Below are 14,891 nucleotides of genomic sequence, written 5' to 3' on the forward strand. Positions count from 1 at the left end.
TATGGTGAGTTGATTTGAATGACTTAGAACATCATGATACTTGGCTGCTATAGCAACATACCAGCTGCAATAATGTCTACTTAAATCTTAGGTGAGAAAAATAGGTAGAGACTGAGACCAGCCTTCATGGCTTTGCCGAGGAGCTTCCATTTGCCTCTCTGGATCGACCTGTACCTTTGTCACCTGCTGTGTGTGTTCCAGGAAGCTGACCTCTATGGACTACCTCACTGGCTCTGTAGCCCCGGGGGTTCAGCTGGTGGGACATATAGCAGGAAAGGAGAGGGCAGAAGAGTTAGGTGGGATTGTTAATCCCTGGCCCCCCTCCTGCTGGGCTTTGCGGGGCTGTGGCCATGTTCCTCCACCCAAGGCCAGGGCTTCTGTTGGAACATAGCTCTCTCTGGGTTCCAGTAACTTCTCTCCATTTGCCCTTTTAGATCTAGCTGGTAATTGCACCTCACTGTTGCTAGCCCAGGATGCTTCACCAGTTAAACTCATCAGTTACCTCCTTGAACTTTACATCTGTTTCCTGCCAAAACTAGTACAACTTAATGTACAGGGAACCAAATCCAAAAAAAACCAAGAATGATTGGTCACCTCATAAATGAGCTATGCTATAATAAATATTTTTAGTGCCTCATTTTATAAAGAACTTTCCAGGACACAAATGTTTCACTCATCTTACTTGATCCTTATAACAGCCCATAAATGAAGCAGGACAGTAGTAGTAATATAAAAATTATTAACATTTTATAGGTAGAGAAGTCTGAGCAGAGATATTGAGTGACTTGGCCTCCAGTCAGTCACAGACCTTGTCATGTAGAGAGCTGGGACTTGGAACCAGAACACTTGAGGTCACCTCTAGTCACTGACAATATTTAAATATCACAACTAGTGCTATGGGGAAATCAGGAAGTGGCTCAGTGCAAGGGTAAACATGCGATGCTAATAACATTTCATGACAATCACCAGGTAAATTTTTCTGGCACCAATTTGTTAATTACCAAAGTTCTTATGTGTTTAATCATTCAAATCTTGTCCCTGTATCTATGTAACCCTGGCATACTGACTTGTACATTGGTCCCAGGAAACACTTATACGATGGAAGGGGCCAGGTGGCCAATTTCACTGGAGTCTTTGGGATTAACTTTGCTGACATGCCCCTGCTTGAGAGCAAAAAGCATAATAAATGCTGAGCCATGACCCTAACATCCACTCATACTCTTTATCACCTCAAGGTCTAAGTTATCACAATGTACAAGGTCATTCATGACAGTATCTGCAATTTGGAATCGCTGGTACTACACATCTAATGCAGCACTTTCTCCACAGTTCTGTACTATTTCAGTGGAGCCGAAAGCCCACAGTTGGCTACTCAACCCAACTTTGATCTCCCCAAACAGTGGAGACATTCTGACTACTCGAGAATACCAGGTGGGTTTGACATGTATGGCCCTCTCCCCATTTGCCTTCTTAACTCCAACTGTGCTTAAGTTTCTGGTTAGGAAAATACAGTTATCAAAAAATCATGTTAAATTTTCCTTAGGCTTTAAAGGTGGGGGGAGGGGCTTTCAAAACTTTTAATTTAAATTTAGCAATTTGTTCTTGGTCTCTGGTTAGCAGTCACTGCTCCTAACATTTGGTCTAGATTGTACAAAAAGTGGTTAAACTTAGCTAAGTTGATTTTAAACATTTTGGTCTGTTTGCTTATTAACACAGTGTTCCCAGAGATTATTAGTACGTTGCAGTGTCAAAGCATTTTTCACTTGCAGGTCTGTTGAGGCATTTTGTCCTGTCCCCCAGGTGACAGTGAAAGATAGAAAATGAGCAGGCAATGGTGGCAGCAGCACTGAGCTATGATAAACCTTTTGTTAAGTGGCCTGGTGTCTGCCTGCTTGTAGCCTTCTAAACAGATGAGAGAACAATGGCACATATTGGTTATCAAAAGTGCCCACAGATAAACACCTGCCTCACAATCCATCTTGCTGTGTAGCCACCCTAGAATTCAGCTGGCCAACATGCCCTGTTGGGGTAGTGAGCTTCCTCAGTGTCCCCCAAGAAGGGTCCCTGGAAGTGTCCTTTGAGACCAAGTAGGCCAAGTTAGCCCTGCTTACCTGTCAGCCCTAGATCTGTGCTGGTCTAAAACTCTCACATAATGGTCTCCGAAAACACCTGCAGGCTAAACTCAGTTTCTTCTTCCAATTCTTCATTTGTCTATGTTGCTAAAAGCCTCTGGGTCCACTCCTTTAAGTCTGCCTCTCTAGGTCTCCCCCTGCAGGGCCACTGCCACGGGAATAATCTTCCTAAAAGATCTGTGTTCCAGTGGTTTCTTGGTCACGTATAACATCCAGTTGCCCCATCTCCACCTGCCGCTAGGTGCTCTCAGGACACAAATGTTTCAAGTTCCTCCCTCATCAGATCTCTGCTCAAACTTTCCTTCACTCCTTTTCATCTGAAAAGTCCAACTGTTAAGTCTCAGCTTCACAAACCAGAGGAATTAAACCCAAGAGATGTGTAAGGACCCCACCGGGCCCCATTATTTAGGAGACCAATTAGTTCAACCACCAGCTTTACAGACCTAGCTCTCAGATATGTTCAATAACTCTCTCTTCCACCTATGAGCAAGTCTTTTAAACCATAAGGTTATTAAAGCCTCTGTGTAACACCTGCCTAAAAGGGTGAGGACTAATCTGTGCTATAAGCTGTCAGGATAGTGGGTACTCCCAGTTGGGGGAGGGACTAGTATTTCTGGGGTGCTGGTTGATTGTATGTTCAGTTTCAGTAAATTAATCAAGCTGAAATGTGAATGTATGATACAGATCAATGGTTTAAGCTTTTGTCTTCATCCTGTATTTAGCTGGCTTCCCCCCCATAGTTGAGGCTGGGACCGTATGTATAGGGTAAGGAGAACCTCCTGTTACTCTGACGCTGAGCTCCCTTCCTTCTGTTGGTCTGACTGGTGTAAGGAAGGAAGTTTCTAAGACTTCTGCCTCATTCCTGTGGTCGGGCAGACTCGAGCTCAGGGGTGCCCCTGCACAGCGACTGGACAAATGGCCAGGTCTGACGCGGCCCGCCACCACACACATCTCTCCTCAAATCCTCCCCATCCAGCCCTCTTACCCAAGAAACAGAAGATCAGGGCAAAAGCAACAGGCGCAAGAAAGAGAGACAAGGGAAAAGAAGATGGGGCAAAGGGAAGGGACAAAGACGAGAGTGTCAATGGCCACAAGAATGAGAGAGAGTAGAGAACAGACACAAGAGTTGAACAGACAAGGCAGGGCAGGGCAATGAAGACAGGAGTGACAGATACAAAGACAGAAAAAGTTTCCCCAGTGTTTCCACAGGTCACTAGTAACACCTGGTCTCTTCTGTGAGAGAAGATTCCCCGGGGACTGTGATCCCACAGCTACTGGAGTGAAACCCTGAGAACACAAGCTGTTAAGCAGCCGCTATCACAGCACCACGCAGCACCCAACACAGCTGCCCTACTCGGGGCCAGGCTGGCATCGCTCAGCCTGGGCTGCGACTCCATGCTCCGCCCCCCATGGCACCCCCACTCCACAACAGCCTCGTCTCACACCCTCTGTGGAAAGCTCTGGTGAACAGTCCAAGTACAAGAGAACAGCAGGGTCAGTGAGCACACGTGGAGCCCTCTAACCACTAGAAAGTGTTCTCTATCAGTTAACACTCAGTCAAGGAACATCCAGAGTTCCTGGTCCCAGGAGGCAAACTGAGCTGGGGCATGCTAGCTATCCAAAGCCTGGGGGAAACATCCTGTTGCAATGAGATTAAAACCCATGATAATGTTTTGTGGTATTTGGCAGAGCTTTTTGAATTCTTGTTAAGAGTAATAAACTGAGGTATTTACAGGTAAAATATGACCACCCTAGAAACATGCCTCACTTGTATTCTGCTTTGAAAGCCACCAGCTACTTTCCCATCAATTAGAAAGAGGGAGCAAGACTTACTGGTGGAATTAAAGGAAAGAGCACAGTCCACATTCAGAAGGAAGATTCCTTTATAATGGCGAATTTGATGATACACAGTACGAGAGTGGGCCTCCGTCACTGGGCCACAGGAGGCAGTAAGGGGGCAGGTCTGAGGACCAACACATTCCAGGGCTCACGTCACACTGACACGCCAGGAATGACTGCCACGTACCTCCCTGCAGCTCAGCGCCCCCAACAGTTCAGTCAAGAACTATGTTGCTTTTAATTCTTCTGTTTTGGCCATTGAAGATAAAATCCACCATGATGATAGGATTTCAGCACAATAGTCTCTTTCCAGTCATGATAGATACAGATGTCCCAGCTCTTGATGAGAAGCAAAAGTTCGTTTAACTTCTCTTGCAAGGACCAGAGAGAATTTTTTCTTAATGATTTGTTGAAATATTTATATATACTTAAAAAAAAAAAAAAAAAACTAACAGTCCATTCTGTGCTCTGTTTCCCTGGAAGATTTCTCATGATCACCCCTCCAATAGCTAGAAGAGTCATGTGTCTGGGAACAAAGAATTAAGACACTTCAAAACAAGCAATAAAAATCCTAGTGCAACACTCAGAAGCAGATGGTGGGCTCAGGGGTCGGAGGGGGAGGGAAGCAGGTGCTCTATTTGGGAGCAGGGTACAGCCTTCGGGAAAGCCAAGTGGATGCACAGACAGAAGCAGCAACAAGCAGAAAACACTGCCGGAGAAGGCCCATTTCCTTCTGAGCTCTCCCCAGGAACGAGGATGTCACATCACCTGCACTTTGACCTCTCAGGGCCGAGGACCCTATCCCTCACCCTCCACCACTCCGGTGACCTGCACACTAAGCTGAGTGGTCTCCAACTATAACGGGCTTAGGCCAAGAACTGGAATCCAGCTCTGGTGGGCCCAGGTAGATCCCCTTCAGGCTATTCCAAGCAAGCACCTAGGAAGCTCACTGCCCCAGGCAGCCAAGAGGCATAAAGGGAAAAGGCAAGGAAAAAGAGGTTTCAAAGGCTTGGAAAGAAGGTGACCAGCAATGCAGTGGCTTTGGACATGGCTCGGTTTTGGGGAAGACCTGCTGCCACTGCCACCTTATCCCTGTGCTGGGGACAGACTTACGGTAAGTCCTCATAACCAGCAGCAGCCTGAATATACTCCACATTCCTTTCGTATGTCTATATGGGCATATATTTATTATTTTTAACTGAAATAAATGCAATGGATTCGGGTTCATTCCCCTTTGCTATAAGCTGCTCAGTCTCCTGCCCTCAGGGGTTTATGCCTTCGGGCCTGCCGCCAGGCTCACCCCAGCTTGCCATCTGCCCTTCCCCACACCATGGGGAAGCAGCCCCAGGATGAGCAGAGAGGATACACACCACAACAGGTGACCAGTAGGAGGGCCTACCTCAATGAGACTTCTGTTTCTAACCCTGAGAACCTAAGGAATTGTGAAGGACTTGGAGAGGGAGCTGGGGTTAAAGGTCACCGGGCTTTTTATTGCAGTTAAAGCAGACTCGGACAGGATGGTCCCAGCCTCGAGAAGGGACAGCCCGGCGGTCATGGGAGCACTCGTCACAGAATCCCTGTCCACAGGCCCGGCAGTGGTGTTTGGAAAGCTTGATGCTGAACTCCTTCCGACAGTTGTGGCAGTGCAGGATCTCGTGGTCAGGCACCCAGTACGCCGGCCTGGCCGCATCCTTTACTAGACCTGCGGCAGAGAAGGAAACATGTTGGGCGGGGCACACAGAACCCAACACCCCAAGACCCACCGGGCAGGAAGGCATCCATCCTCAGACACTCCACTGGCTCACAATCCAACTGCACACAGAATCACCTATGGGCCTTTAAAACGTGCAGACACCTGGTCTTCACCCCATGCCACCCAGGCCAGAATCTTTGGGGCTGAAATTTGTGTCTCTATTAAGCTTTCCAGGTGACCCTAAAGTGCAGCTGCATTAAGAGCTGCTGGAATAACGGTAAAAAGTCTGACTTTGGAGTCAGGATGTATCTTCATTCAAATCCTAGTTCCACTGAGCACGAGTTAATTGGCAGCTGCAGGATTAAGAGAGGTGACTTCTCAGGGCCTTGGCTTCCTTCCACCCTTCAAGCGTAGTTATGGGGATTACAAGAAATAATGTGTCTAATGCACTGGCCTGGGAAGCAACAGCAGATGAGCACTGGTGAACATAGTTGGTGGGCTCTCTGTGCCAAGGACAGCCCCTGCCTCTCCCATTACCTGTGAGAGCAGATGCAACCTGAGCTTCTAGCCTGGGTAGATCTATCTATTCCTATACCCTGGGGTCAAAAGCTTATCATCTATTCATTTTATGAGCTCCAGTGATTCTGTTAGAAGCAATTTTCATCACCACCAACCCAGGAGTCCTTGGGCTCTCCCCTACAAAGGGAGACACCCCAGCCCAGATGCCCCTGCCTAAGCCATCCGCACACTGGTGCATTTCCCTTCCTCTCCTTCTTCTCCTCCAGGTTACAAGTATCCCTCAGAACCAGAAGTGAGTCGCTATCTCAAATCCTAAATAAATAAAAGCTTGGCCGGTGTGGTGGATTAGACAGCCACGAATTCTGACACTCCCGCCCCTCCCTCGAATCTAGGCAGGCTCTGTGCCTACCGGGAACTTCGGCAGAACTGACCATTTCCAGGCCCAGGCCTTATAAGACTGGAAGCTTCTACCTCTTGTCTTTTGAAACATTAGCTGTTAGAGCCCTGAGCCGCCACGTAAAGAAGTCCAACTGCCACTGGAAAAGCCACATTGGAGAGATGTGATGAATACACGGAGACAGTCGGGAGCTCTCCTGAACCCAGACCTCCAGGCATCCCTGCCAAAGCCCAGCATGTAACTGAGGTTGGCTTGGCACCTTGAGACTAGTCCAGCTGCCACACTGGAATGTCAGGTAATAATACCAGGCAATGCCACCTGTAGCAGAATAACGACCCTTCCTTCCTGACTTAAAGTTGTGAGACATGATGAAATGGTGGTTGTTTTAAGCCTTTACATTTTCAGGTAGTTTGTTATGCAGCAATAGGTGCATGAGGACGGCCTCCACAGATACACACAAAACCCCTGAGGTAAGTGTAAGTAAGCAAATATCCATCAGGTTTCAGTCAACTCCCTGCTGCCCAACTCAATCTAGGTCTGCAAGGCTTTGACAAAATGACAGCTTGGGGCACTCCTAAACCTTTCATCCCACATACACTACACCCAAGAGAAGCACTGCCAGGCCCACCTAGTGGTATGTCAATGGCTGTCACCACGGCTCCCAAAGTGTTCTGCACGGCCTCGCCCACCTTCCGAGCAATCAGCGTCCCGCCTTCATCGTCTGCCTGTGCCTCAGTAACATCTGTAGACAATGATAAAGGAAAAGCCATTGGCTCTTAGTCATTTTCCAAATGGAAAACTCAGGGCAACAGCAGAGCACGTCTGGATTCTCCTCCCAGGGTACCACTGTACTGTCCTGCAATGGGCACAAGGGTCCGGGCTGCGGGCCAGGCCAGCCCAGACCCTGAAACTGGAGGACTAACGTCCTTTACCTCAACCCTCTGGAGCTATTATATAACTTTCCTTTAAAGTAAGCCAGAAAGGTTCGAGAAGCATAACCTAGAACCTTCTCTAAGGAAACCTGTTCTGGTAAACAGGACAGGTTTAACCTCCTTGAGGAATAGCACCCCCGGGACTCTGTAAATGCAGAGCTCAGAGAATGACTGGCCAAGACCAAGGGAGCAACTGCTCTCAGAAGAGTGATGCAGTCAGGAACACGGTTAAGCATATGGGAGCCCAGTTCCCAATACCCAGTGCCCAGAAGAGAGGTTCCCCCCTACTCCTGCAGCTCCTGGGCCCCGTGTTACCTAATTGGAAGTTCCTGGCTTCATAACAGTTGTCACACACCCGCACAGGTGCAGGGCCCCAGCCCCGCTCGGGCACCGGCCGCGTCTTGGATGAACAGCCATCACAGAAGCCCTCCCCACAGGCCCGGCAGTGATGCTTGGTGTCGTTATCTTTAAAGGATGTAGCACACTTGCTGCAGCTCTGTTCCAAGCCCAAAACAAAAAAAGGCAGGTATTGTTCATGTCTGCTCAGCTGAGAAAGTCAGTGAGACCCAGGGGGAGGACCACAGGACCATTTTGGAATGGCAGGACCCCGACGGTCCTAATGGAGGGGCCCTAAAACCTCCAGTCACACGGAATGCCCCCAATGAAGCACAGCTGTGATTATCATTTTCTTCCAAGAAGAGCCTGGAAAAGCACTCAGATCATTTGGCTGAGTCATAGGGTTCTCAGAAGGGCTAATTCTAGCCAGAAGAGCAATGAGAAATCATTTTTTTCACAGCTTCTGAAAAAAGCCTCTGGGAAATTGGTGAAGAGAAAGTTTCCTTTCACAAAGTATTTGGGCCAAAGCTGGGTGCTCCTTTGCTGTGGGTGCTGTAGAGATGTATCAAGCTGAATATGACCCTAAGTGACCTCTAAAGACTCTTTTCCTCCAGATTCTATGATCTTAGACATCTGACCAATAAGAACTGTCTGTAGGTAAGGAAACTAAAATCCACCATAAATAAAATACTTGCAGAATAACATAAAAGGAAATCGGTGGGGAAAGGCGACACTGGCTGCCTCAGTGTATCCCACATTTCCAATACTCTGGGAGAGAAACTGCACGCCTCCCTCACAGAACAAGCTTAGGGCACAGTGAAGTGGCACAAGGCAAACAAGTCATGCCAGGGATACCAGACTGCCCTGCCACACCATACCAGGATCTGGGAGTTGGGCTTCCAGTAGGCTGGCGCGATCTGGTCTGTCAGCCAGGATGTCACAGCCTTGGTGGGCCCAAGGCTAAGCTCAGACACAGACTGAGCCATGAAGTTCATCCCGTCTAAGAGGCGCTGGGCAGCATTGTTGTTGTCCTTCAGAAAGCCATCAGTCTGAAATAAAAATACAGGCTCCCGTCATGCTCTGAGCACAAGGAGTCGGAGGTCTCGGGTAAGTTGCACACGCATTATGGCCGACTCAGAACCACAAACCCCCTGGCAGAGAAAAAATGGGTCAAACCAGGAATCCCTCTGGTTTCTAGGCAATTTCACACAAACCACTCATTACTGATATACTCTCTTCAAGGTGACTGTAAAACCTGGTGCACAACTGTTCAATTCAGGACTGACTTTGCCCATATGAAAACTACAATCCAAGAGACACTTGTGTAAAGACAACACCACCTGTGTAGGAAGCCCCCCCACCCGAGGCTGGGTTAGAAGCCCTTCCTCTCAGTTCCTCTAACATTTGTGCATCTCCAGGAATCCTATCTCCATGTGTTTATGTCTTTGACTCCCTAGTAGATTGTGAATTCTGAGTACAAAAGTCGATCTTTTTCATGTTTTGGATTTTTGTAAGTATCTAGTTCAATTATGAGCACACAATACTCAACATGTGCTGAAATGATGAATGAATGAGTGAGTGAGTGAACAGAAGAGGAGGAGCCTGTATTCCCTAATCCCCAGGACGATCAGGAGTACAGCCTCACAGTAAACTACAGTATCACTGTTTTCTTGGAATATAAACTGTTTTCTTGGAATATAAACTACCTAGCTGTAAAGACGATAGCTTTTACAAAAAAGAATTAATGCAGATCAAAAAACAGAAGACATTAGTCATTAAAAAGCCTTGTGAGAAAGTTATACTAGTTTGAAGCTATATGAAATCCTTGGAACAGGATGGCCTGGACCATCATGCCAAGGGGGTGGGCTCCAAACACAAGAGCACACTGTAGTAACAAATTTCAGCGGGGCTGGAAACTGGAAAGAAGAGGAATGAAATAAGGAAATCGTCAGTTTTCTGGTACCTGAAGGATCCAGGAAAGCTCAAAGGTGGATGTGCAGGTAGGCCTCTTTGGCCTACCAGTGGCTTTAGGAATCACCCAGCCAGAGGAACATCACCAAGTAAGTCCTTTAGAGAAAACTGTGTATCATTTTCATGAAGGGAAAAGGTCTTGAATGTGTTGTAATTTATGGGTTATTCCAAGTGTGAATTGTGGTTTAATACAGAATGAAAGCAATATATCAATGCCTCATAAAGAGATTTGTTTTTCTAACATCTTGAATTCAAAAGTCAAATTTAAAAAATAGAGTCTACAGTAAGCCCATTTCTTAGAATGTACTTCAAGAAAATTCCCCCTCCCCTCGTGAAAAAGGCTTTCTTATATAAAGATGGTCACTATAAGCATTTTCTTTGATTTAAAAAAAAATCTTATAAACAGCATGAATGCTTAAAAAGGGAACGGGGAATCAAACTATTACACAAGACAGAATATTACAAAGTCACTACATAGGAGAATCATGAAGAGGGGAAGCAACGTGGAAATAAAATTGTGGTGTAAGAAAAATGCAGATAAACGGCACATAAATTATAATTACAAGCATGCATATGGAAAATAAGAGAATGTGAAAAACTGAAGTTTCATTTGCTGAGACAGTTTAACTATAGATCAATTTTTATTCATTTTATTTTAAGTTGTGTTTCTAATACTTATGCAAAAAGAATGAAAGTAATTAATGATCTAGAACAAGAAGGTTCTCTGGATCATGCCTTCCTAAACCACCAACATACTGAAATTCATGGTTAACCTTGATTCTAAACAAGTTCCACTTTTCCACACACGTGAACAAGTGAACGACACAAGAGAATGAATAAAACTGCTCTTACTCCAGGCCACACATGCACAATCTCTGTCCGCACCACCGTATCCACAGGATCTTGGTTCCCAAACCAGTATTGCCGGCTACGGTAGACCACGCCGCAGTTAGGACATTCGATCACATACCTACAAGGAATGTAAATAGATACTATTACCCAGCCAGGCACCTGGGAGACGAACACAACAAACAACCCTTAGCTATGTCATTTAAACTCACCCAGACCAGGCATATTTTGCAAGACCCATCCAGGGGGAGTCGGTGGAAGCAGATGTCTTGGGCACTACGCTGACTTCCTTGCCTCTCTCATAGCAGGCCTGAAACATGGAGCACTCTGCCAGCTTCTTCTCTGTACACCAGACCCCCTGGCCTCTTCATGTCCCTGTCCAGCCCCACTCCCCACAAACCATACCAGCGGAGAGTTTACAGACCCCAAGGTTAGCACATCAGAAGAAAGCTCATTTCTCTAAAGAAGCCAGTACCCTGAATGGTCATGAATTGAATGTGTACCCATCCTGAGCCCCAAAACCGAGCTGGAAATTACACCCCTGTCACAGACAGGAGAAATCAATCAAAACCAGATTCATGAAGAGCATTTCTATTCTTAAGAAGGACAAATAATCAATGTATAGGACTCTTGCATATAAGCTCAACAGAATAAGGGAAAAAATAAGCTTTAAGGGCGGGGCGGGCAGAGCAACAGATATGAGTTCTTTTGGCTAGAACTGAGAAGTTCCAGAGATATTCAATTTGAATATCAAATACTTTGAGATGCAGCAAAGGTGGCCCCAAGCCAGTCTTTCCAAAAGGAGAGTGCGACCAGCAAGCCAGCTGCTAGAGCAGGGAGAACCTCAGAAGACTCACCTTGCAGGTATAAACTCGGTTGTCATACTGGTGGGAGTAACTGCAGCGGCTCTTGGCTTCATGAGGTACTCCTTCTTTCCCATGATTCATGCTGTTCTTACATCCAGCCCTGAGTGAAGCCCAAAAGCTGACAGTGAGGCAGCTAAAGGAGCCAATGCCACTTACGCAGAAGAATCTGATTCTGAGCCAGACACAGGGCCCAAACCAGACCTTGGTTATTAACTAGGCCCCAAATATTGAGCACAGACAGGACAGTTTGTATCAAGAACCCACATGACTCTCTTATACTTGCAATCAACATCTCTACAGAGGTAAAGGAATTATTACGAGGAGAAAAAGAGAAAGAAAGAAACAGAAAAACTACCTGGCCCCTCAGTAGGAAGAGAGGAACAAGAAGATAATACCTTGACAAGAGGTAAATCCTGAACGGCTCTCAAGAAACTCAAAATTCCAAACAGCATAAAATAAGTTTCACCAGAACAGGCTGCTAAGATGCCAAACAAAAACTAAGCCCCAATATTTGGCAATGCATTAAGAGAAGCCTTAAGCCAGACAAAAAACCTTCCTAATGAACAGTGAGCTCTGTCATCCCGATAACACAAAAACAGAGGTCAGGACTTTAGAATTTCACTATGATAGAAAGGAAAGTTCTGGAAACCCTGGTGAGGCTCAGTTAGAATGGAAAAGTGATGATCCAACAGAGCCTGAACCCCTCATGCTGGGCTGATGGGGAAAGCAAAAAGGAAGCTAAGCCACAATGGCAACTAATATCCCTCTGTCCAAGACAATCCTTAGTTCTCCAGAGCCCAGACTATAATAATCCCAGAGCCAAAGTGGTTCAGTGCCCAGCACATGGCCTACAGGGTTCCACAAAAAAAGGCCATTCATAATAGAAAAGGCTCAGGTTTCCTGTAGATGTGCAAATGTGGAGGACACAGGCAGTGGTCCCGATGTGAGGAAAAAATTTAGTGGTGAAGGGGTGGGTCAGGAATGTCTACACAACAGGAAGACTGCAATCTGACTGTGACACACTGCATTTAAATCCCCTGGGCTCCATCAGACAAGTCACCAAACTGTGATTTCATAGCCATCAACAGCTCAAATTAATCTAGTGATCCTCGAAGTAGAGTCTCCAATCAGCAACATCAGGATCACCTGGAGACTTATCAGAAATGCAAGTTCTAAGGCCCTACGCCAACCAGACTTGCTAACTCAAACTGTGGGGGTGAGGCCCAACAATTTGTTTTAACATATCCTTCATGTTTTTCTGATACATGCTCAAATTTGAGAATCACTGCTCTGATCCCTGATACCAAACTATGTGGTCCACAGACCACCAGCATAGGCATCACCCAGGAGCTTGTTAGAAATGCAGAATCCCACTGACCAGCCTATCCATAATCTGCATTTTAACAAGATCCCAAGTAATGCAAACACAGATTGAAATTTGAGAAGCACTGCTCTAACACAATGTTCTCAACTCAGGCTACACAGTAGAATCATCTGAGGAGCCTTTTAAACACACCAATGCCAAGGCCCCACCCCAGATCCATTAAATCAGGCTCACTGGAGGTGGGGCCCAGGCCTGCATAATTCTGAAAGCTCCCAGGATGATTCTAATGTGCTCTAAGCGTTTGCTCTCATAGTGAATCAACTAGGATTGACACCACAGTTCTTTGCACACATTGGACTAGCTATCAAATATTAGTTGAATAAATGGAATAACTATAATTGAAAGCCCTGACAGGAGAAACATAGAAAAATAGGCAACTTAAAGTTTTCTGTAGTAAAAACTGACCAAACCAGAAGCCAGTCAATTTCACATCTAAACCATGTTGGAATCTTCAGGAGAATTCTTTATAACCACATGTCTGGAATCCCCTCAACCTCAAAGTGTGGTCCCGCAACTTCCAGGATCACCTGGGAACTTGAAAATCACCATCTCAGGTCCCACCACCCCACCCTTAAGTCAGAACGCATAATTTCACCAGATCCCAGATGATTTGCATTCCCACTGAAGTCTGAGAAGCACCATTCTAAGTCTCTTTTCCCAGGGTGGGGAGACAGTTGCCCTCACTTACCCACAGCTGAGGCACAAGGAGGAGCAGGTGAAGTACTCATCCGGAAAAAAGGAGCTGTGCGCCATCTGGTCATCGGGGATCTCACCGCTGAAGCGGTCGCTCAATGCCTGCCGAGGAGGGAAGGTGACATGAAGGCACTCAGCAGAGAGCCTTGTGCTTTGGCCCTTCCATTACTTGCCTTTCTAAGGTTCTCTCACTGCTGGCTTATTTCTTACAGGTTCCATGGAAGGAAGAGGGAACCCAATGACTTCAACCTTCTTGGCCCAACTTGCACCAATCCTCACCACAGGAAACCTCAGAAAGAACCAGCCCATTTTCTGAGGGGTCAGAAATAAGCAAAGTGACTGTTCTCTCCTAATACCTTGGAGCTTATAAACACCTCACACACTCAGTCTTTCATTTAAAACCATCACGGATATTGACTAATCGCCACTTCATCCTTGTGAAGCTGAGACCAAAAAACCAAGACTCAAGAAGGTGTTTCATGTTTAAGCCAGAGGCAGAGCTGAGCAGTGAGCTGGGAGTTTCCTGGGCTTCTATCCCAGTTCTAACCACAGGCACGCATCTGGAGTTTACTAGGCCACAGAACTATCTCAGTATAGAAAAAAATGTCATCAGCCGAAAAACAAGGAAGAATTATTGTAGCGTTTGGCAGCTTTTAATCAACTACAATAACCTAAAAGACAGCAAAGGGCCAAAATAAATGCCAAGAAGAAAGATAAAGTATTGGCAGAGGCAAACTGAAAATTTTATGTTGAAAGGCGCTTTCGTTTCTAATCCTCTGTTTTCACTCATTACTTTATATTGAAAGTATTCCTCAGCTGATTTTTTCCTGTCAGGCCCTTAGTCATATGCAGTGGAAAAAGTTATATAAATTAAACAGAAATGGGCTTTCTGGGCTTTAAAAAATCATTAAATACACGTAGTATATTTCAATCTCTTGAAATATTAAAATCATTAAATACACGTAGTATATTTCAATCTCTTGAAATATTAAAATCATTAAATACACATAGTATATTTCAATCTCTTCTAACTTTCAATCTCCCATGCTGAGGCAGCCAGGCACTATTCACAGGAAGGGAAGGAAAAGTAGTCTAAAACAACAGGATAAAATGTTACTTTGGTAAAAAGGCAAAAGAAATTTTAGGATGAGTTGTGGAAAAGAAGCAGATTAGGTTTTAAACTAAGGTTCTCAAGCTCTGAAGGTAATTTCTTTTAATGAGAACTTATTTGTTAAAATTCCTTTCCCTTTTTTCAATGAAGTCTTAACACCATGAATTGC

General features: G+C 45.7%; 1 protein-coding gene across 3 annotated transcripts in view; it reads right to left on the reverse strand.

The window, feature by feature from the left end:
* Positions 1-3,997: 3,997 nt before the first annotated feature.
* ZFYVE1 (zinc finger FYVE-type containing 1) overlaps positions 3,998-14,891 on the reverse strand; it is a 44,832-nt gene continuing 33,938 nt past the window's right edge. For all 3 annotated transcript variants that reach the window (XM_039883708.1, XM_039883707.1, XM_039883709.1), the window contains 8 exons: positions 13,607-13,713; positions 11,526-11,634; positions 10,881-10,978; positions 10,672-10,789; positions 8,727-8,897; positions 7,828-8,008; positions 7,209-7,322; positions 3,998-5,673 (listed from right to left, as the gene is read on the reverse strand). In XM_039883708.1, the coding sequence (XP_039739642.1) occupies positions 5,441-5,673; positions 7,209-7,322; positions 7,828-8,008; positions 8,727-8,897; positions 10,672-10,789; positions 10,881-10,978; positions 11,526-11,634; positions 13,607-13,713 (1,131 nt within the window). In that variant the 3' untranslated portion in view covers positions 3,998-5,440. The remainder of the gene's footprint in view (positions 5,674-7,208; positions 7,323-7,827; positions 8,009-8,726; positions 8,898-10,671; positions 10,790-10,880; positions 10,979-11,525; positions 11,635-13,606; positions 13,714-14,891) is intronic.

Source organism: Pteropus medius, unplaced genomic scaffold (assembly GCF_902729225.1).
Source record: "Pteropus medius unplaced genomic scaffold, Ma_sr-lr_union100, whole genome shotgun sequence".
Classification (NCBI taxonomy): domain Eukaryota; kingdom Metazoa; phylum Chordata; class Mammalia; order Chiroptera; family Pteropodidae; genus Pteropus; species Pteropus medius.